At 45.5% G+C, this 23,533-nt stretch overlaps 1 protein-coding gene across 4 annotated transcripts in view; it reads left to right on the top strand.

The window, feature by feature from the left end:
- The first annotated feature begins 562 nt into the window (after positions 1–562).
- The window catches only part of FRMD1 (FERM domain containing 1), a 40,795-nt gene continuing 17,824 nt past the window's right edge, over positions 563–23,533 (top strand). For 2 of the 4 annotated variants that reach the window (XM_026793100.2, XM_005486466.4), the window contains exons 1-3: positions 563–687; positions 10,736–10,900; positions 15,636–15,726. In XM_026793100.2, coding sequence (XP_026648901.1) covers positions 10,805–10,900; positions 15,636–15,726 — 187 coding nt within the window. In that variant the 5' untranslated portion in view covers positions 563–687; positions 10,736–10,804. Of the gene's footprint in view, positions 773–868; positions 1,132–10,735; positions 10,901–15,635; positions 15,727–23,533 lie in introns of those variants that run through there. The other 2 variants (XM_074537414.1, XM_074537415.1) reach the window with 2 other exon arrangements.

The following is a 23,533-nucleotide window of genomic DNA, read 5'->3' as shown; positions in this document are numbered from 1 at the left end:
ACAGCTTGCTGCCAGCCCAGCTCCCGTGCCGGCTGCAGCCTCACATGGAACTGGATATGTGGGGAAACTGAGCAACAACCTGCTCGTGAGGGTGCATCTCAACAGAGCTTGAGATGATGTCCGCCTTCTTTCAGAAAATTACTACATTAAAAAGCAGGTTATAACACAGACGAGGGAGAGAAACAAGAAAGTTTATGCCACGTCTGCAGCACAGCACCTCCCTCTCGAGCGCTGTGGCTCCCAGCGCCTGAAACTCCAGGCGCGGAGTTCCCAGATGCGATCCCGACTGTTACACCGCACCTCTTCACGCTTTGAGCCATCTCCCTTCGCCAGCATCGCCGGGCGGCACAGCCACTCGGACCGAGTTCCCGTGACTTGCTGTGGTCCCTCTTAACTGCAATTTCCCTAGGCAAACTTCATTGCTGCCCGTACGGCGGACTGAGTGCCCACCAAACCAGAACGGCCCCGCCAGCAGCCCCCCATCACCGCGGGCAGGGCACGGCGTCCTGTCCCGTCCGTCCCGCCCCGCCCCCGCGGCTCCCCCTCCCCGTGTGCGGCCCCGCCTGGCCCCGCCCCGCCGCCGGTCCCGCCCGGGGCTCCGGCGTGCGCCCGCCGCCCGCCCCGCTGCTGCTGGCGCTGCATGCTGCACCGAGAGGCCACAGGAGCTCCGCGGCCGGGGCGCCCCCGGTGAGTCCGCGGGCTCCGCTGCGGGGACAGCGGCCAGGGCTGTCCCAGGGCTCCCGCGGCACAGGGGGGAGGCGGCGCGGTGCCGGTGAGCTGCCGGGGGACAAAGGCGAGCGGGACGGGTCCCGGGTGGGAGCGGTGCCGGTGCGGCTGCGGGCGGCGCTGGGAGTGGAGAGACCCGCGGGGCTCCGGCTGCAGGGAATGGCGGGGCCGGGACGCGAAGCCCTGCCCGCCGGGCCGGGAGGGCTCCGTGCTGCGGCCGCCGGTCCCACCGCGCGGCTGTGGCTGCGAAAGTCTATTTACAACTTTGTGGCTGGATGGGCGGTGCGAGCGCCGGCCGGCCGGAGCGATCTTGTCACGTTATCAGGGGGTTTTCCCGTCGGAGCCGCCGCCGTGGGTGTCCCTGCGCGGTCTAGGGCGGAGGCAGCGGGAGCGGGCAGGCACAAGGTGGGAGCAGGAGGGAGTGGGGCTCTGGAGGAGCCTGGGATCGTGGTCATTTATCCGTCCCTCGGTGTCGTGGCCCGGGCCCCGCCGGTGGCTCTCGGTGGCGCTGGATGATGGGGTGATGCTGGGGCGGGATCAGCCACACACCGGCTTCGCTCAGGAGACACCCGAGTTGGCTGGCCACGTCCCAGAGAGCGCCGTGGGGCCGCACGGTGGCAGAGTGTGGGACGCGTCCCAGCTGGTGCTCGGCTGGCTGCCACCTGCCCCGCAGGTGCCGAGGGACACTGGCAGGGACGCGGCCCCGCGGGTCCAGCCTGTGGGGCAGCACCCGGGCGCCTCCATCCGCGGGGCAGCCTCGGGGCGAGGGGCTGCAGGCATCCCGTGGGGCTGGTCTGGGTGGTCCGACTGCCCCGGGGGACTCGGATGCACCGTACGGGGCGGGACGGGACGGGAGCAGAGGGTCCCCGCAGGCTGCGCTTGCGGGAGAGGCGGTGGGCGTCAGCAAGGCAGAAATCCCCGTACCTCGTTGTTCCTCCGCCTCTTGGAATTGTTTTTTGGTAACGATTTCCAGGGAAAGGCTTTGGGTTTCCTGTGCTGAGAAGTCGTCATCGTCCGCATCGAGAGATGTTTCTCCTGCTGTTCGGCAGTGACAGGCTCTCAGGTTAACTCCCCTGTGGCATTTAAAATGCACATCTGTGTTTTTCCACCCCACCAGAAAACTAGCACACTGTCTGAACCTTGTCCCTTCTTCAGAGTACCGCTGTGATGCTCGGGCCCTGACAATAAATACTTACTTCAAAAATGTTTTAAAAAACCCCAAACCAACAAACCACAACTGTTTGAACATTGGTGACCCATTAATTTCTTTAGCGTTTTTAATTTTTATTTTGTTCCTGGAAAATTTCTAATGACAACAGAATGCCTTGGCCTCGCTGTTGTTTGTTCCTCCCATTTAAATGTACAATTAAACACTCTTAATCTAAGTGTTGTGCTTTCAGCGCTGGTGGTGGCGGGAGTCTGTGTAGTAGCCAGTGTTTTGGCTACAGATAAGAAGTGTCAAATCAGAAAAAAATGGGATCTAAGAAGTGAGTGGGGGTTGTGTTTCTTGTAGAGATCACCTTGAGGAAGAAAAGAGGGGAGGAAACAAAAAAGAGTAAGACAAAAATAAGTCTACACAATACTGTTGAAGAACATGAGTTTTAGGGATTATTTGCAGTGGTGTACCGAAAAATGTGTCTGTGCTTTTTGGACAGTTTTTTTTTTTTTCCCTCCTTAGAATTTTTGTTGTTGTTAACTGGATTTTTTAATACAAACTTGATAAAATGGGTTAAATACCAGTAACACCAAAACGGTTTGGATTTACATGTGGTTTTCCCATCTAAGTCTTTTTCTGATAGAAGCTTTTAGACCTAGGTCTATATAATTTAGATTTTTTTTAATGGGTGACTTTTTATAGGGTTTTGGGTTTTTTTTTCTTTGTTATATTTTAGTTTGGTTTTTTTTTTAAAATCAAAGCTAATAGTACTTTAAAGCTACAGCACTTTTGTCTTCCCAACACTGCAGGTAAAAAACATATGAATCCAGTGATTAGCTCTCTATCAGTTGGCTTTTATGGTAAAGTTGGTGGCCTACTGTTCCTCCAAAGTGAGACAATGAAAATGGCTTGCATGCTTACTGTGCTCCAGGGTTACACTTCTTTTCTTGCAGAAAGTCCCCTGCTACTGCGCTGCTGCTCAATTATCTCGCTGGTGTTAAGCAGTGGTACCTTAATTCCTAATGTGTGGTTAGTAACTCTGCACAGACAAACAGTGGGCTTGGCCCAAACAAGATCCTCTGGCAAGCAGGAGCCGCTCCCTGGAGAATCACAGAAGATAATTTGCTTCTTGTTTAACCATTTGTTATGTTTGCCTTTTCCTTTTTCCCCTCTATTTCCTCTTTTTGCACAATTCAGCATCACCTCAAAAGTGCAGCACTCTGTAAGGGTGGGGGATTTTTGTTCTGTTTCTTTTTTTGTCTGTCTTCCCCACTGCTTTGCTAAAGCTGATGTCTGACAGTGCTGTGTGCAGTCTCTGAAACTGCATCTAATCATAAAGACCCTGCTGTTTGTGTTAATTTTATCAAGGTATTGGCAGATTGGCATTTTCACACTAGTAACAGAGGCACGCTGTGTTCCAGGTGGAGTTTTATCTATTCTTTTTGTCCACTTCACATAAATCAGTATTCCTTTCCACTCTGAATATTTTCAAGACAAGCTGTACACTTTAGTGGGGGGGAAAGTTAGAAGCAAACTGATGCAGAAACTGCCTGGTTGGTCTGGGTATTTAGATAGTGATTCAAATGCAATGAGATCAGCAGTGGACTTTCCCCTTCCTCAGGGGAAGCAAGCCAATTTATTTTTTTACATGGTTATTACTGGTAGCGAAGCTATTCCTACTCAGAAGAATTTGTTACATAGTTAAAAAAAAAAAACCAACCCATGTCTCTCCTTATTTGTCCTGCAGCTCAAGGTATTGCTTATGAAATTATAATTACGCTTTGCTCTTTATTTATTTATTTAATAAAGACCTTGTAGTCTGCTGCTTCTATAACTGTTACAAGATCTTGGTGAGAATAGCAATGAAGAAATTTTTGGACAGTTCTGCAACAGACTTCTGGAGTCTTAGGGATATATTTCAAATCAGTCCAGTGTAGCTCAAATGAAAAAATATTATCCCTGTAAAATAACTTGCGCAAAGACAGGCTTGTAGAAGAGTATCTCTCATCTGTTGTGCTTGAGGCAAGAGTATAATGGATCCCCTTGGGAGAAATCCTGTTTATAGCCTTGGCAGACTAAAAATGGAATATGTTTCCAGTTGGAGAATTAACTGATAGGCTTTTGTGTCAGGATGTGTCGTGCATTTGCAATTTGCACAGTATAGGAAGGTGCTTCTCTTCTGAGTTGCCAGTAGAGAATCCAGGTCTAGCTGCTGCTCTCCTGCTCCTCCTAAGTTTCCTGACAGTTGCTGTGCCTGTGAAGGAAGCCTGGCTTTCCCTTACTGTAAAGAACTTGCTGCCTGTACTTGGCCTCTCCTGTTTCGCAGAGATAGAAAAGATGAATGGTCTTTACTAAAGAGCTGCAGTTTACAAGGCAGAATTGCCAAGCACTGGAGTGCTAAATTGAGGTATCTCTGTTCTTGTTCTTACGCAGATTCTGGACCAGCATTGTCTTTGCTGCACTCCTAGCTGTGCACTTGTATGCCCATAAATGAGATTTCCCTAAGGATCTATCTCAAAAGGGACATGTTGGTGTGTTTGAGGGGTGACAAGGTTGCTGTTACTGCATGGCTATTCCAGCAATTCACTTCTCTTAATTTTGCAAGGTATCATGTGATGTGTGTTGGGGATCCAGCTGAGAAAATGGAGCTTGGCATTTCTGACCAGGCTTCCTTTGCAGCTGCTCTGTGTGAGGTGTAATGGATACTGAGGCTGGCTCATGCCCAATGCCGTATTTTGCTGGTTCTTTCTCATGCTTCTGCAGTTGTCTAGGCCAATTGATACCTTAAATTGCCACTTAAACTTTAATTAATGTGCCTGATTTATGAAATATGAGAAAGACTTATAAGTGATTGGTATTCAATAAACAAGTCTATTAGTAGATTATGCAGCAGTAATGAAATTCATTGCAATAGAAACTGTTTGTCAATACTCAGATGCTATAGGGTGCAAAAAAGTACTGTATGTACAACAAAAATAGTAGTACATACTACTACAGTTACCATTCAGGGAAAAGGAAGGATCAGTTGATCCATTTATCTTCCCACAAGAAGACTGTCTTCCCAGGTAAATAAGCATTCTAGAAAGGAATGCTCTAGATGCAGACTTTACAGTTTGGGTGTTCTTTAAAATGTGTACATTGCTAAGTTTTGCATGTAGTGCTGATAAAATAATGTATTTTAAAAGGCTGCCTGTTTTTGTGTACAAAAATTCAAAGCCACTTTCCATCACTTAAAAGTGATGGAAAAACATAATCCTTGTGAGATTCTAATTCGTCCCTTTTTGCCTGAAGTCTTTAATACTCATTGTCTATGTCTTTCAAAGAGCTCCTGAAGTCAGTTTTGCTTCAGCTAAATATTAAGCTCATAGAGTGATTCATGTTGTGCTGTCCTCAAAGGGAGCAAACTGCTGAGGAGCTTTCTTCTTCCCGTGGGAGTGGTGGATGGAAGCGTGGCAGCTACCCTGCGTGGTCCTGCCATTGCTGCCCTGCCCTCGTGCTTCCATGTGCTGCAGGAGCACCTCCTTTGGCGCTCTGTCCTTTGTTGGGCATTTTTTCCTCTCCTTCAGGACTAGTTAGTGCACCCAAAACCATGAGTCACTTTTATTTGGCTGCAAGAGAATGCCAGCATCCCTGGGTTAGGAGAGTTGTCCCTATCTTTGAGTTTAAGGACCAGGGCAGCCAACAGAGTGTCATAGCAGCATGGTCCCAGCTTAGGAAGGGGTGCCCACAGAATTTTGGGAGATCCCTTCTTCCTAAACGCATTGTGTGTGGCTGCAGAGCAGAAGAGTTACAAGTACTAGAGCATGTTTTCTGATCTAGGATTCACTTGTACTGCTTGATGTGGGGTGGGAAGACTGTATAGCACAAAGGTGGGGAGCCTGAGCAGTCAGGCCTAAGAGCTGCATCTAATCCTGCAATGAAGACTAGTGAGAAAGCATTTTCCTTGCTATTGCTAAAGCTCAGTGTCACCCAGGAGTGCTGCTTGTACAGGAAAAAAGGATGTTGGCTGGTATCTAAGACCAATGCTCAGTGATTTCCCCATCACATCTGCTTGGATTCACAGCCCTGGAGCTTTTGAGGCATCTTGCATTGCACCTCTTGAAGAATCCTAAAGGAAAGGTGGGGGTCAGGCCCACACTTCTGTCCTGTGAGAGGACTGTGGCCACACCTGAGCAGGTGCAGAAAGCCTGCTGAAGTTAATCTCCCAGTTCCATGGGCTGAAGCCAGCTGTCTCTGGTGTCAGTGTTGCATCTATCAGCCAAGCTGCACCAGTTCTGGAATCCAGTTCTTCAGAGCACCCGAGTGACTGGGTGGTGTCCTGGTGTTCCTTGTTCAATGGCTGTGAATAGGGATTTCCTACAAAGCAGTGTGCAGTGTTTAAAGACAGGTGTGTATTTTACCCAAAAAGCAGTGTGTGGATAGCAAATTTGGTACCTTACCTCCCTGTGGCATCTTTGCCCTTGGATGTGTTGTGCTAGTCCTGGAATGATGCTGAGGTAGACACATTTGAAAAGTCAATGTGCTCCTGGGCGTTTGCTGCAGGATGTGACCTAGTTGTCCTGACTGCTGGTCACAGGTGGCATTTTTCACATCATTTTACAGCCATGACATAAAGCTATTTAGCTTCAATCTTGTTTTCTGCCCTGACAAGCAACTTTGTTTCCGCTCCTTCCTGGCTGATGCATCTTCTCAGAGAAATTTTCATCATTGCAGGGGTTAGTCAAAGGAGGTGGGTGGAGTTTTTTAAAATTGCTGAGAAAGGCTTATACATGCCATCATGACATCTTTTACTTGCTCAGGCTCTTTATTCCTCTCCTTTGCAGATAGTACTGGTGCCCTACCATGTGCATCTGAGGGGACAAAATACCTGGAAGGTGAGGGGAGTTTTCAGTTCTACAACTGTGTTTCATCATGAGTACGAGGCAGCCCAGGTGTGGGTTGCTGCCAAAGGCAGATTTGTTTCCAGGCAGTTGTCTGTCTGTCTTGCTGCAGGACTGCCTTGATTAAAGCTGCTTAAGCTGTTTGTGAAACTGCAGCCTAAGAGTCTAGTGTTCTTAGAAGCCTAAGAGATCTCTGGATGGTGTCTGGAAAATATTAAGAAGAGTCTTAATGTTTCTGGACAATTTTTGATGGGAGGCTGTAGGGCCACTGTGGTAAGGTTTCATCAGGAAGATGCTCAGTGCTCATTCTCTGTCAGCTCTAGCAAAAGCAGATGTTTTACTGTAATAAACCTTAAAAAGCATGTTTCCAGGTGTTTGTAAGAGAAGCACAGAATTACCTGTGCTTTTTTTCTTGATAGATAAGAACTTTGTTCTGCTTTGCTGCTCGGAGTTGGTAAGCTATGGCTCGTTCAACTGTTCCCTTTATCCCCCTTGAGATGTGGTTGTAGCTGTACCTAGAGGCTGAAATGAGACTTAGGACTCAATTTGCTGTGGTGTTATGAACTAGAGTGTAAAACAAATGGTTCATTGCAAGTACCCACATGGTGTCTGGATGAGACCTTCACCCAGACAGGCTGGCAGTGGCATGGCCCCAAATTCAGTGGTGGCAGGACATCCCTGTGCCATTGGGTGTATGGTGGGTGAGGTGTGGGGTGTTTCAGTGAGCCATCCTGCTGATCCCTGAAGCAAATGGCTCTTTCCTTCTCATCCAACTCCTCTTCCTCCCATGGGGGGCTCTGCTGCTCTTTTCTGCCTTGCTGGGGCAAACCTCATCCATTCCTGCTTTGATCCAGCAAGTGCTGAGGTTCTGGTCCTGTGCTGGGAGGCAACTTGAGGGTCTGTGGAGAGAGGAGGGGAAGATTTAATTGAGTTTTTATGACCATGTTTGAGCTGCTTAGTGAGAGAAGGCTTGAAGTTAATGACAGGCATGTTTTCCAAAGATCCTCTGCATGTGTGTTTAGGTAAAATAAACACTGCTAAATAAGCTGTGCCACCACTCTGGGCTCTAATAAGCCTCCTGTCTGATACCAGAAGAATACAAACAAATAGTGCCTTTGACTGTTTTAATTGATAGACTTGCTGGGCCTTTGACCAAGCAATTGCATCTCAAAATGCACTTCTTCAGGAGCTAAAACATGAGTGTTAGTTAAAAAAAAGCAACACAACAAAAACAAACAACCTGTAGGGTGTCCCAGAGGCTGATGATTGACTTCAGCTTTTATTAATTCATCTGCAGGGCATTTGCTGAAGCTTTTATGGTTTAATTGAGGTTAAGAGGTTGGAATTTGTGGTAAACAAAGGAATGGCATATGGGCAGTCTGAAATTGTGTATGTTTAAATAAGAGCATTCCTTCTGGTCACTTGTTTTCATTGGGCAGTTACTCCTGACTCACAACTTTGTTAAAAAAAAGGAAAGGTGTAAACATGCATTGCTAGCAAGTTAATGATTCATTATGTTTTATCACATCCTAACATACCTCTAAAGAAGAGAAGGTTGAGCTGGGCTTGACCTCCCCCTTCAGATTAAGGACGTTTTTTCTTTAACCCCTTACCTGTTGTGGGAGGGTATGTTTTGAATCATAATAAGAAAAACACTTTCTCTTCTGCCTTTCTCACTTCCCTCTTCCAAGGGTCCACAGCTGTTCTCTTAAAAATTCAAATGGAAAAAGCAGGTGTGGGGAAAAACTCTCCAGAAAGTTTTTATTGTAGAGGCTACGGAGAAGTGGGAGTCAGTTTCTTCAGCTGTCCAAAGGAATCTGTGTGCCTGTGTTTGTGTTTTATGGTAACTTTTTTGTCCTACTTTCAGTTCTGTTTTGAGCCCTATGAGTGTCTTCACTGGCTGTGATATCCCTTGTGAGAGGGAACGTGTACTGGCCAGTGCAGCCGTTTGACAATTAAGATAAGTTCATACTTGAGCTCTTTATGCTGTTGATAAAGTTTATGGCATGAATTACATCAGCTGGCAATAATAGTGGTGACCTGTTGCCCTCAAGTAATTCTGTAGACATCTGTAATTTATATACATCTGTTAATAGTGTGTAGTCTGGACCCTAAGAGAGCATGTGAGTATAATGAGAGAAGATAAATCAGAATTTTCCTCTTAATATTTTAGTTAATAGCAGCTTTCACGTGTCCCATAAAGTCAAATGCCTTTTTCTCACTTGCTTTAGTTTAGAGCAATCTTTTAAAAACTCCTAGGTCTTGTTAAACCAAATACTTGTTCTGAAAAAATACTTTAATAACTCCCATGTCTGCATTTTTTGGTGCACTTCTGTCTTATAAGGAATGCTCTACACAGCTTGAATCAAAAATTGCTTTGTTAAGAAACATTGTATAACGCTGGCTCTGGGAAGGTGGCGCATGGAACAGCTTCTGAATTTGCAAGAGGACACTCCTGGATCTATCTTATATTTGCTTTAAAAATAATTAAAAAAAAAATTGATGCTTGAGCACAGAGTTGAAAGGAGAGGGATAAATCCAAGTTCTATTTGCTGTACTCTACATTATTGTTTGCTTTTCCCATCTCCCGCACAAGAATTTGATTCTGCCATAATTTTCTCCTGGACAAACCTGGGCAAACATGATTTTAAATACAAAACAATGCTTTTAAAACTTACTTGTAGTGCACAGGCACACAAGTACATGCATATATGTGTATGTGTATACAGGCAGGTATAAGCAGGCATGACATGGCCTGCTTCCCTGCTGCTTGTGATCCCTCATCTTTTATGTGTTGTGGAGGGTGAAGGAAAAGCCCATGGCTCCCTTCACAGCCTGTCCCCTGAAGGTGGGCTGGGCTCTGGGTGTGGGAGAGGGTGGCACTGCCACATTGAGCTGTGGCATTGAGTGCATTGAGCTGCCCTTGCTGGGGTCTGCACCTGTCCCCAGGTGTGTGGGGACTTTGGGGACAGGCATCAGCCAGCAGCACCTCTGTCTCTGTGCTGCAGGTGAGTGCTCAGGTGCTGCTGGTGGAAGGGAGTCACCCCTTTGTTCAGGGCAGTTGGGGGCTGACTTATATCAAAACTTGTACAGGCATGACCCCATGGCTGGTATCTTGCTGGTTTAGGTCTCTGCTGGCATTGATACCTAACCCACCCTTGAGGAGCCTCTTCCCTTCCTGATGGATTCATCAGGTGCCACAGGATCCTTCCTGAGAGGAATGCTGAGAGCACTGGAGAGGAGAGGGCTATACATAAAATGGTACAAGTTGCTCAGGAAACTGTCTAACCTTGCTGTAAAGTCAAGATGATGTTGGCTTCCCTGCATTTGGCTGCAAAGAAAACTTCCCTCTCTTATTTCTGTTAATATCTGAACTTCAGCTGTAAGGTGCTTGTGCAGGCTGTGCTCAGTGCTTGAGAGGAGGGCAGTGCTTACCTACAAAAGGTGTTATACAGTGGCTGAGTTTGTGTTCCACCTCCTCCTTTGAGTTGAAGTGTAGAGGATTTCAGGCAGTGGTTTCCCAGGGAGTAGGGACGGAGTGAGGGGGAGGACAGCACAGATGAGCTCCTGTGCACTGACATGTGCCTGTTGACAGCCCATTGAGCTCTCTGCTTTGGGAGTGAGCGAGGTGCCTGGCTGAGGGATGGGCGCTCCCCCATGTCACGGGTGTTCTCAGGCAGCAGCCCAAGGTGCCACCTGCCTTATCGCTTACACGAGTCTGGAAACCTTGAGTCTGGTTTGTTATTCCAGGGAGACCTCATTGCTTTATGGCACTCTCATGGGACTTTCGAGCTGTTTAAAAGGTTGACACTGCCTGGTTTGTGCTGTGATGCTGGTGGAAACATGGACTGGCCCTGGAAAATGGATGACTGTTGGGAGTGGTTTTGTTTTTAAACATCTCACCACACACGTGCTGTGAGCTGCTCCTGGTGCCAGCAGAAGCACAGCACTGATGCTCTCGCCTTTTCAACAGGTACATGGGATGAAGGAAGCCTGACACCAGTCTGGAGAGGAGAGCCCAGCCCCCGTGGAGCTGCCCACCATGAGCAGGACACTGCTGGCAGGCAGGATGCAGCCAGAGATCCGCAGCGTCTGCGTCTTCCTGCCCACCCGCGAGCAGCTCAGCCTGGCCGTCGGGGTGAGTGCTGGGAGGTCGCTGCATCGCAGCCACGGTTCAGATTTGTTAGCTCCCATTGTTCTCCCAAAAGCCTGGTGCTGGTCTGCTGACCAAAAGGCTATTAGCCAGCTTAGGGTAATTGGTGCTCCATTTTCTAATTGGGCAGCTTCAACTCATTTGCAGAGTTTGTTGAAAGTCAGGGCTGTGTTTGCAGGGTGGGGGTCTCCTCTGCTCTTTTTCTGTTGTTATTTACATTTTTTAATCTCTGAATGGTTTTGCTGCTTGTAATAATCCAACAATTTTTTAAAAATTGAACTTGAAATACCTTGATTACTTAGCAAGTCTACCCAACATATGACTGTTTGCTCTTGTAAAGAGTCCAGCTATCCCTGGTTTTGACAGCCTGCAGATGCCTTCAAAGAGTCTAAGGCAAACAGCCATTGAGGCTGGGTTTTTTTTCCCTCCTCTTGAGTACTCGTACACACAGAAAATCGAGGCAAGTCGCTTCATTTCTTTGATTGCTGCCTCAAATGTCTCGAAGTGTGTGTGAGTGACAACAGGGCCAGCTCAGCTGGCAGCCCAGGGTGGCACGGTGTCTGCACAGCACGGTGCCTCTTTGTGCAGTGCCGGCTGCTCCTTGAACTTGTGAGAAACTGAGCTGACAAGAGGCACTTGGCGTTCAGAGGACCAGCAAGTTTCAAAGATAAGTGCTCTCTTGTGAGCGTGTGTGTGCACTCGTGTGGGCTGGGGAGATTTGCCTTTGTTTTGGGTAGGTTTTTTTCCCCTGCTTTGGGATGAGGAGGGGGAGAAGACAGTTGAGGTGAACTGTTATTTTAAGTACTTGAGTGAAACTGTGGCTTTTGAAGCTATGCGTGCTAATCTTCAAAATCCATGTCGGAATTTTCCTACCTGCTGTGTGTAAGTGTAGCGTCCTTAACTGAAACAGCCTCAAGGGTTGGATGGAATAAAGCTTTAACAGAAAAATCTGGGACACTCTGCTTCTAGGTTATTGGTTCAAACCCAGCCCATCCACTGCCCCAGAAGGCTTCTGCAATCTGCTGGCTTTTGTGCAAGGCAGAAAATGATGATTTAATTAAGTTCTTGGCAGCAGGTGTACAGGCCTGGGTAATGGTCTGTTGCAGCTGACCCTAAGTCTCACCTTCTTATAGCTCTTATCAGAGAGGCTAAAGATGGGAGATAGCAGAGCCATGAGGACGGTGCAGGAGGGCAGTGCACAAGCCAGGGCTGACACTGTCACTGCTACTCACTCTGCCTGTGTCTAAATGGAGCACACAGCTGTTCCTTCACCACTGGATCATGCTCCAGTAAATCACAAAACCCTGTGGTTTATTGTAAAAAAATTTGGGGTGAGAAAGACTCTTAAGACCGAGTCCAGCCATAAACATGACGCTGCCAAGTCCACCACTAAACCAGGTTCCTAAATGCTACATCTGCATGTCTTTTTTAATGCCTCTAAAATATTTAATAAGCATAAGAAATAGTCTTGTGCATTGAGTGCTGACAGGAACAGAGGAAAAGTGCTGTGTCCCTTCCTGTTTCCCTGTCCTGTCCCAGCCTGCTGCCCCTCCAAAAAGCTGGGGTGCCTTGTGCATCACTAGCTTGTCCTGCAGAGGAATCCTCCACAGCAGCCCTCTGTATTCCTTTTAAAGACATTTGCCCTTGTCATTTCTGATACCCCTTTCTTTCGTGTCTGGGAAATTGGGAAAGTATGTACTTGGAGATGCCTGTGTGTGAAAGGGAATAGCTGCCTGGGCCAAAACATGAGACCTCGACACATGGTTGTGTCCTAATTGCATAGAGAGTGAAACATGACCTGTTACAGCTGGGCAAGTCACCAGAAACAGCTTTTCATTTGGCTTTGGACTTTACCACAACACTCATTCAAAACAGCAACAAAAATTAAGATTTCACAGCTGGAGAGATCTTTCTTTTTTAAAGAAACATCAAGGCAATTTTCTAGTGATGTTGGTAGAACCCAAATGTAATTTACACAACCACAGATGATACTTTGTGCATTTATTAGAATAATAATGCTACTACTAAAGATTTCCAAAGCCTTTTAGCCTCTTCAGTGTGGAATGCAAATACTAAACAAGCTTGCAGCTCATTGAGGTAGGTAGGAATAGTTATCTTTCCAGCAGAATAAATTATAGATCCTTCCCATGATAAGCACAGTGTTTATGCAGGTAAGTCCTCCCTCTCCCCTCCCATATAAATGCCACCCTTCCAGATAAGAGTTTACCTATATGTGTTTTATGTGGTCACATACAGATTGAAGCTTGCTCTTTAAAATGTATTTGTCTTACACCATTCAGAGATAGTGCTGTTGAAGAGGGAAGAGCAGGAGCCATTTTAATTTCTCTTCCCCCACAGTCAAGTATCTCTTAATTAGCTTCGATGTCTGCCTTTCTGAATGTACAGTGAATCTGGGGAGTGGTGCACAGTAAATCTGCCTTCTTGGGACCAGCTGTGGATGTGAGGAGAAGCAGAGCTGTGAGGGGAACTAGGGGTGCTGCAGCTCACCTGCTGCTCTGAGGAGGGCAAGGTAAAGTGGGAGAAACTTTCGGAGTGGAGGAAGTCTGGTGAGGTCCTGTGGGTTGGTGAATGGCAAGCATAGGTCTGAAATCTTTCCATTGTTCTGTGAACAGGAGAGCCAGTGTTTCAAAACATGCATATCAAGAAAAATAGATATAGGCAACTAATGCACGTGAATATCTGTACACAGAATGACCTTGGAGTAGCAGTTACCGTCTGTAAACTTGCACTTGATTTCACTTTGGACTAAATTTCACGTGTAAAGAAGCCCTGGGCCCGACGTGGGGCAAAGCTGAGTATCAATGGAAGGAATGAGTCATAACCTTTCTGAGATCAATCTTGGCACAGGAACCGTATGCATAGGGAGGAAAGTCCAAAGATGAAAAATGCAAAGGGAAGTATTGGTTGCTTTGAGCAGAGGGGAAAGTAGGAGGGAACAGCAGTTGCAAATGTAATTGGTATTGCATAGCCTTTATGCTGGGAGTCGAACTTGATACAGAAGGGAAGTGCCAAGAGGAGGATGGACAAGGTGCTAGTAACATACCTGCTGTGCTAGAACTCTGCCTAAATCACTGTTGAGAGCTGTGTGCCACAAAACTGTCACTTGAAGTGCTCAGTTCCCTAGAATTGAGTATCTTAAAGCAGGTTTTTCTTCCCTTAAGTATGAAAGCTTACCTTAGGTATGAAAACTTAGAAAATTCATCTCATTGTGTAGCATTTACAGAGTCCTGTGCTGCCAGTGACTCTTGCATGACCATAATCATTCTGGCTAGAGGTAGGTCACATCTTTCTTAGCAAATCCTTCTCAGGTAGGAGAACATGCTCAGAGCTTGCTTCTTTGGCAAAGGAGATTGCTCTGTGCCCAACTTTCCCTTCCAAGCGTGTGTTCTGGGTGTCTGACCAAGCACTGCATCTAGGTGTGAGACTGAAAGGGTGCAATCTTACATGGAGACTCATTATTATAAGACCCAGATGTGGTTTTGGGTCTTATCAGAACTGTGCACTGACTCCTCCCTGCTCAAAGCTTACGCGTGTTTGCATTGGTGTAGTGCAGGCTTCAAAGCTCCTGATAAAGCAGCAGTGAGTGTCTGGCTACTGATGCCTTGTCAAGTAGAAGAAAATGAGTACTTAAATGACCTCCTGTTTCCCATTGTCCATGTCTAGTGACATGGTACGGCCTGGGGCAGGGAGGTGAGTGCAAGCCAGTTTCTGGGGTGTGTGGCATACCTACACTATAAGAGCTTTAAAACTTAGGATGGTGATTGGTTTGTAGCAGAGTTAAACAGTCGACTTCTGCCCTGTCCTCTCTGTTGCTCGGCAGGTAGCACTGCACTGTACCCCTGCAGGCAGCTGCTCCTGGCACTGCTAATCTGCATGGTCCAGCACTGGGGTAATGAAATTCCAAGGTCTTGGCCCATTTTGCAGCTGCAGCTGGCTGCACCATGGCCTGAGCTGAGATTGTCTGTGTCAGTGCTGTTCTGTTCTCCCCATCTGCTCTTTCTCTGGGCTCTCTGTGGGCTGAGGAGATTTCTGTGTTTGTCTGTAAGTACTTCTGGGATGGTGCAGTGGGACAGGGGGAAATGAGGCTATGGATGGGGAGATGTTTAGTGGGGGAATCTTCCTATCATAGTACACATCCAGGTGTGCACATGTAGTTAACCAGAACCATGCTCCTTCTGGGGCAGTCTGTGCATTACAGGAGGTGGGGATATTGGAAGGTCTCAGTGTGCAGGGAAACACTGCAAGGTCTTACAGGCTTTTGGCTGCAGCTGCCAAAAATAGAGATGTTAATGGCTGTGTGACTAGAAGTCAGCAGGAGACAAAAGGAGCTCCTCTCTGTGGGGTACAGAAAAACCACATCTCTAACCTATGAGCTACTCAGAGTCTTTGTGTTTGTTTGGGTACTTTTGTTCCTGGTTCTCTGGAATGAAACTTTTGGGTTTGTTTTTTTTATTTTCTCAAAAAAAATTGTAAGGGAGCGGTATTTTCATTTCTGTAAATATTAATGATTATTATTCTATGATAATAGCAATAATACTGAAAACAAAGAATGTTCTCTGGTGTGGTTGTGTTTGGGTATTTTACTTTGGTACCCAAAAATGTATTGGCCTGCAACTCTTCTTTAGAACTCCTCTTTAGAAGAGTTGCTCCATCCAGGTGCATGAGACATCTGTAATGTTGGATTGGTTGTGTCTTTCAGGTCAAAGCCACTGGACAAGAGCTCTTTCAGCAAGTTTGTGATTTAGTGAAGATTAAAGAGCCTCACTTCTTTGGCCTCAGCATTGTTAAAAGTAAGCAAACTCAATGCACGAGCAAGTGACTTGGCAAACATCCACAGACCCGCTTGTGTATTTACAGTGTGTGCATATATACACAGTGGCTGTGCCTGCAGGGGGAATTTGATTGTAATAAGGTCACAAAGTATGTAGATTATGCAGAGCCTTCCCAGAGCTCTTTTGATCTTTGGTATGTGGGCAGACAAATTGAGTAAAGGGGGGGCTTTTGTTCTCCACCTTTGTTCTGGGATTCCACCTCTTTGTGGGGCTTTCTTTCTCTCCTGTAGTGGGAGTTGCTAGTCAACATATTTGTTACTATATTCAAAACTATAGGTATTGAATGGGAGGTGGATTTTAAAAGGATTTTGGGGCTGAAAGTGTTACTTATATTCTGAAGTCACATGTGAAGAATGTGGCACTGGGGAGGAAACTCAAATGATTGTAAAGGAATGAATGCTTGCGTGGGACACATTGGGTTTTGAAATATCACATGGGAAATACAAAACTTCTAGTCCATGGGGTAAAATCCAGTTTGCTTGGTCCTATGGCTTAGTATTGGCCAGGAAATGGTGTTAAGATGATGCCTTAAAGAAGCAAATTGATATGAGAGATCACATTTCTGGTATGGTGTAAACATTGACATTCCCTCCCACACCCCAACTCTTAGTAATTAGAAATGGATCTGTTGCCTTGTTTATCTTGCCTTCCCGTATTTCCAAAAGCACTGAAAGACTTGTCTCTCCTCCAAACACTGTGTTATTTACTACTGCAATTCTAGCTATTTCATTGAAATTATAGTAGTCTTATAGAAGCCCTTCAAAAGGTTGCTTTTGCCTCTTTATAAATACGTAGGATAAAATAAAGTGGTTTTTTTAAGTTTGTCTCATTTCCTTTATGCTCTCATTCTGTAAGAACTGCTTTTTTTGAGTGCAGCATTCAATCTGAGAGGAGCGCAAGCTTTTTATCTCCATAAGGTTTGTAGAGTCTCCAAAAGATTCCTTAAACCTGATATACCTGTGCTTTAAACCAGAATAGTTTTTTTAATGTGATGAGACCTGAATGCTCTTAACTTTTCTCACAAATCATCTCTGTTTCTGAGGCCTCCCCTTTGCGACATTTTTTAACACCAGGTTTTGCCTATTCCACTTGCAGGACATCTTGGCTGAAATTGCAGCCCTTGTCCTCTCCTGTAAGACAGGGCAATTTCATTCCTATTTTCTCTAAATTCTTCTGTTTTTCTCATGTTCTTTCACTTTTTCCCCCCCCTTCACATGTTTTTTGTTTCATATTTACCATACCCTGCTTTTGCCTTCCCTCACCCCTTTTCTGTGAAGCAGTTTCCTTCACTTGTCAAGCACAGGGCTTCTGGTCCCAGAATACCCAGTAGTGCCAGACACCTTTCAGCCTGTTGGAAATGTATTGTAACCACTGCATACCAAAGAGCATAATAAAGCTGTTCTGACTAGACTTCAGAGTATACTGTCCACATCTTTAAGTGGAAACAGTCTTCTTACTTCATGAAAGTATTCTTCCTTTTTATAGCAGCTAATTCTTCCAGAAAGCACTTTAAAAATTAAGGAAAAGAGTTACAGGAGTCCTGTAGCCTGAATTAACATCTCTTTTTTGTTTGTTTTGGGAGCTGGTTATTTGCTTTCCTGAAAGGAAACACTTTTTCTGTTCCACAACTTGGTTTCTCTCCACCTTGTTTTGGTCAGCAGACTTGATCATCTCTCTTGCTGCCTGTGGCAGCTGAGATCTTGCCTCTATAGCAAATGTAGCACTGAGTGTGGCATTTGGAAGTAGCCTTTAAGGTATTGCCTGCTTCACAACAAGCTCTCATCTCAAAAAAGGGAAGTGCTCAGGTCAGGTGGTGGGGGGTCCTGGGTAAGTGTTGCATTCCCAGGTTGCCTTGTGGGTGCTGAAGTCGACTGCCTTGGCTTAGTACCTAGTCAGTGTACATCCCACAGAGGCTGGGAATGGGGGAAGCCTGGGCCTGGTCCCTCAGGAAAGGCTGAGCTAGGTGTCCAAAAAATGGAGAGGAGGCATCTACATTTTTCAACAAGGTAATCCTCTCCTTTATCATGCTTTCACCTCTGTGCTGCAGCTTCAAAAAGACACTTTTTTAAAAAACAGCTACCCTGGTTTAGTAATGATATCTTTCCCAGTTTCTTAATGTGTATTTATTTTTGGTGGTCTGATACTGCCACATGCAAAACAAGGTATTCTAATCCACCTGCATCCATTACTTTGCTGCTAATTTGTCAACAAAACCCTGACTGTCAGCAGTAGCAAGAGAATGAAAATTAAAGGATTTCTTCAGAACTGTAGCCAATCACACTGCATGGATTATCTGGATTAGGAGCCCATTTGACCTGCAGACGTTGTACAGATACACTAATGCTCAGTTGGTCTCATACTAAGTATGTGTGTGGGGGGAGAGGTTGGGGTCCTTAATCATAAACAGAAGTTTAACCCCTAAATGTGGCGAAAAGGGAAATGGCACCACAAAGCACCATGCAAGCTGCAGACCATGGATGCTGTAAGATCTAAGCTGTAGGTCTCGGAGCGTGTTTCTCAGCACTTGATACCTAAATATCTTGCCTTCTCATCTGGCTGTTGTAGATGCTAAGGGCAAGCTTCAGGATTAAGGGTAACAGTTACATTGTCAGGATAGCATTTTTCATCCCTTCTGCTCTTGAACTGTTTTTTTTTATTCTCAAGAGGAAAACCGCTTCGACCCAATATATCTGAGAGGAAAAAAACTTGTTTCTATAAGAAGTTGATCCCTTTGAAAATCAGGTTCAGGAATGTGCATTAATGGGAGGTCCTACAAACCTTAGGACATGTTGCTCTTCTAGTTTTGTCATGGATCATCAGGCAGGCTATACCTTGTGTGCTCCTGCTGCTGAAGTGCTTGGTTTTTAATTTATTTTTTTTTAAACTTGTAGTTTGCTCAATGAAAGATCCTGCAACCCTGCCAGGTTCAATCTGGTTCCATAGGCTTCAGCAGCTGGGTCTTATATGGCAAATCCTCCTGTGGGGTCAACCTTATCTAGTGCCCTGCGGGAGGTTTCCCTCTTGTTATCGGCAAGTGTGTGCAGAGACACATTCAGTCTTCTAAAACAAAACTGAATGTCAGCAGACAAAGAACAGCCAGGCTTCCTTTGTTGTTATAACGCAGATCCCTTCGATCCTGAGTTTTGGGCCATGCCTTTATAGGAGCAAACCTTGCTTGACCTAAGCAGATGTAAGCCTTCAATTGGGAAGGAGCAAGACTGCAGCTTCTATACCTTGCCACTGTCTCTGTGTCCTCTTATGAATCTGTCAGGCTGGCTTTCTTACAAACCAAGTCCCTCTGCTTCAGCTCCTCTGCCTCAAGAATAATACTCTGTTTTTTTAAAGCAATGGCTGTTCACCTTGCCAGGCCCATGATTCCCAGTACTCGCTTACCAAGGAGCTCAGTGATTAACTCTGCCAAAACCACTCTGCCTCCAGTTAACTCTTCTGCATCTGTGTATCCTCCAGTACTGAAGTTCATGGACAAATTATGCTAACAGGTTATCTTTGTATTACATGAGTGTGTCTTATAACAAAGGGTTTCTTAGGGACAAATAACAAAAGTTCTCAGAAATACCTTATGCTGATTTCTGCATACCTTGCTCACTACACAGTCCTTCCTCACTATCCGTGCTTCTTGCCTGTCCTCTCTTAAATCTGCTTACACAATTGAATCTTCATTAGGAATTTCTCCTGAATTCTAACCTAAGGTACAGCTCTATTGCGCTTACTTTGGTACCTCAGATGAGTTAAATGCAATATAAGAAAAACATGTGCAGAAATATACCACCTAGAGGGAGTTGCAGAGGTTCAGATGTCCAGAGAGTATAAAGTACTCCTTGAAAGGACCTAGATAGTCTCTTCCTATGAAGGCAAATTTTTGCCTGTACCTACTGCCAGTTGTTTCTCCTTTGGTATCAGTACAACATCCAGCCAAGTGCTCTCCTGCCTGAGAATTGCTAAGGGTTTGTTCGCCCCTGGATGAGCAGTGCTGGAAATGGTTCTACAGCTTCTTGTGCAGAAGAATCCTCTGTGACACTGCTGAAGTCTGGAGATCTCTGCCTGGGCATGCCTTGTTGCTAAATGTAAGATGCCAATGTAAAATTATGGCAGTACCTATCCATTACCAGGAATGACTGAACCTTTATCTCAGTGTTCAGATCTCGACAGTTCCTAACACCACAAGATCTCAGGCTTCTTGATATTGTCTCCTTTCATACTACCCTCCATACCCTTGTGTCCATCCCAGGTAAAGTGACCTCAGCCAGGACCTCCGTTGCTTTACTCCCAGCCTGGGTTGTGATTCTTCCCTTCATTGGGATACATGTACTTTCCAGCTAAAGCTAAAAACACAAGGTTTTCCTGAACCAAGTTCTTTCAGACCCTTTAGTAAACTGATCAGAAAGTGAACAACATTTCTTTCTATTGGCTGGAAAGGTAACACCAGGAGCATTGAGAAGCTCTGCAGAGGTGGTGGGAGCAGGTGCCATGTGGGTAGTGATTTTCCCACATCACTAATGCTTGGAAGCTTGGGGAGATCCACATGCAAAAGGGGGTGTGTAGACAGCTCTTCTTCAGTAATCAAACAAAAAAATCCAGGCTGGTGTTCAGGTTATGTGAGGGCTACAGCATGTGTTGTGAGATATATTTTAGTGTGGGTTTTTGTTGTTTTTTGGGGTTTTTTAAGCTTCAGCTCTCCCCTAACCCTAGCATCCTTCTGTCCTGCTCCTGCTCTCTTTCCTGTTGCACCTCAGGGGACATAGTGGTGTTGCCACAAAGCTTCTTGAAGCATCTGGGAAAAGTTAAGCGCAATAGCCATGGATAATTTTTTCCCTTCTCTTTTACGCAGAAAATGCTTGCTATGTGGAAATTTGGCTTCACACTAATTCATATTTTATTTGAATCCTATTCTTCTGGACTGTCTAGTTGCATTGCTAAAATATACATGACTCAGCCAAATTTGTTAATGGGATCTTCCTGGCTGCCTGTGGGGGTAAGCACCGACTCTTGGTAGGACACCTTTGTGGAATTTCTTTGTGCTCCTAGCCCACAATGGGCACAGGAGGAGAACAGGTTTTTGGCATCACCATTATTTAGCTTTTATGCAGAGAACTTACTTTTCATGAAAAATGAGATGAGGAGAAACTGGTTAATGCAAAGTAATGGCCTTTAGGTTAACAATGATTCGGAATGATTTGACCCTGTATTACAGCCTTAATTTTCCATTCCCATTTTTCCTGCAGTGTAAATAATGCCTATTGTAAGTCTGCATCACTCACTGGAACTGTGTCATTTTTTTCTAACTGGGGACCTGGCACATTATTTTTTTGCAACAATGCGTGTCCTATATTTTTTTAAATACATAAAATGTGCTCAGCTAATTTTGCAGAGTAGAAGTGTTTTGCATTTCTGGTATCTGCTTATTTTGAGATGTGATTTTTACAGCATAAACTTTCAATCTTATTTGAGAATTCTTAAAGGTGAAATTGGGAGAAGTGTGTAAATTTCTTTACTGCAAAGGAGCTAGCTGTCCAGATGCATTTCTTGGGATTGCAGTGCAGTGCACTGGTGGGTTGTGCCAGGTCGGGTATCTGTACATATGTACATGAGGGAACCTTTCAAGAGAAGCTGATGCATTTGTAAGATCACCTGCAGTGCTGAGATGAGATTCATGAACTTAGTGTCAGTAGCTGCAGGTGGATGAGAGTGTATTTTTATGTGAGCATGCTTCTCAGTCAGCTTCCTATTACCTTTCACTTGTCCTTCAAGTGAGGCCAGTGTAGCAATGACAGTTTGTACCTGCTGAGTATCCAGCCCTGTTTGGATCCACAGATCAAATTTATTCTTCCCTGGAAAGGGGGCCATCTGTGCATTTCTATATTGTCCTTTACAGCACTGCTCAGAGGTGCTGCAATTTGGTGCCCTTATATCTGTTAGAGATGCTTATTTTCAAATAGCATCTGGCAAAAAAACTGTTAGGGTTTCATCACTAATCCAGTGTGAGGAAAAAAAAACAAAAAACAAAGCCAACAAAGCAGTAGGGCTGTGGAGGGAAATACCTCTTTGTTTTTGTGGATGGAGGCTTCCATTGCAGGTTGACATTCCAGCCAGTCTAACTTCATTAAGGCAGGAATGCAGTGCTGCATTCTTGCTCGGGAGGGAGGATGCTGAGCTGGGCTGGGGAGGACCCCAAGAAGGAAGAGACATTGGGGTGTCCTCCTGTAGCTTGGCTTATTCTTGTGGTTTATGTGTATCTCCCAGTAGGCCTGATAATAACCTGGTATCCTCAGGTGTGACATCTGTGCCCTCACAAAATCATCTCTGACCTAATTAACATTACAGATAAAGAGGGACTCTGGGGTGTGGGTGACAAATTGCTTTACTGTGGTGTAACTGTTCTGTCACACTTTTTCCTTTCTGATGTACTATTCAGGGATTATGGGATGGTTTGGGGTATGTCACTGTGCTTGCTATTGAAATTTCCCCTCTTGATTGAGGAATAATTAATGTGTTTCTCTAAATGCCTCTGGGCATGGGATCACTGTTGAAGTAGAAAGAAAAACTGACCCTTCAACTTGTTATAGCCACTTAACAAGGTGTCAGCTGAAGACCACAGTGCTGGCAGAGCTGATACAGGCTTTACCCATCATTGCTGTGCCATCAGGCCCAGCCCCAGGGCATGTGGGGAGCCCATAGTGGAGGGCAGGCCCTGCTGCAGGACTGCCAAAGCCCAGGGAGGGACTGGGTGGTGTGCTCATGTTATCCCACTCCAATCACTTGCTGTGCATTGATTCCCTAAATGAGCTTTTACTTACTTTTTATTAAAAGCTTTATGGAGTCATGCTTATCAGCTTGGCAGCTGATTAGGGACAGACAATCCTAACATGAGCAAACCCTTCTCTCACTCACTGACCAGGACTTCTATCAGCCTCTTCCAGGCAGTGTTATCTGATCTTAATGGACCTAGAGAAGGAAGGGCTGGGGCCAGTGTAGCCCCCAGCCACCCTATCTTAGACAGAAGTGAAGAGTCAGGTACAAGATGCAATCTCTGTGATGATAAAAACTCTTCCTCTCCTTGTCAAAACAGCAGAAATAACTTCCATATCATCCTGTGTGCTACAGCACTTAAATTGGCCACCACAGACAGTTTCAGAAATTGTATACAGCCACTTCAATGGTGCAGTTAAATATTGGTTTGTTTCTGTATGTGATATGTCAAGTAATGTGATAAACAGAAGTGTAGGTATATTAAAAGTACAGCTGCAAGTACTACAATGCAGGAAAGAGCATGGAGACAGAAACAAGACTTGTTGGGCATTGTACTTTTTGTATCCAGTGTTAGTGCTGTTTTACAGGAGGTTTCCTAGTAGGGTGATATGTGGACCAGTTCAGGATAGCACCAGATGTGGTTTCTTGAGGTGGGAGCTGAAGGAGATGGCAATAGGAGGTTGTTTTGCTTGCTTGTTTTTTAAAAGCTAGCAAAGAAAGTATTTGTATCTGCCCCTGTAAGGATCTGCAATGCTTTGGAAGGGGTGTGAGGTAGCTTAGAGCCCCCTTCAATGCCTGCTGTAACACTGACCATGCCAGGCCTGCTTCTGCCATAATACAGACATGAGCGCAGGCTCTCATTTGGAAGTCTGGGCTGGTCTTAAGGGGCAGGAGTTTGTTTTGTGAAGGGTTCTTTTTTCTTTTTTTTTCCTTTCCTTTTTACTCCTGCTCCTTTCATGTTTAAGGAGCAAGCTCTTCATCTTGGCACTTGTGTCAC

The sequence above is a fragment of the Zonotrichia albicollis genome, chromosome 3 (genome assembly GCF_047830755.1).
Source record: "Zonotrichia albicollis isolate bZonAlb1 chromosome 3, bZonAlb1.hap1, whole genome shotgun sequence".
Lineage (NCBI taxonomy): Eukaryota > Metazoa > Chordata > Aves > Passeriformes > Passerellidae > Zonotrichia > Zonotrichia albicollis.
The sequence above is the reverse complement of the archived record's forward strand: the minus strand, read 5'-3'. Positions and strand labels throughout refer to the sequence as shown.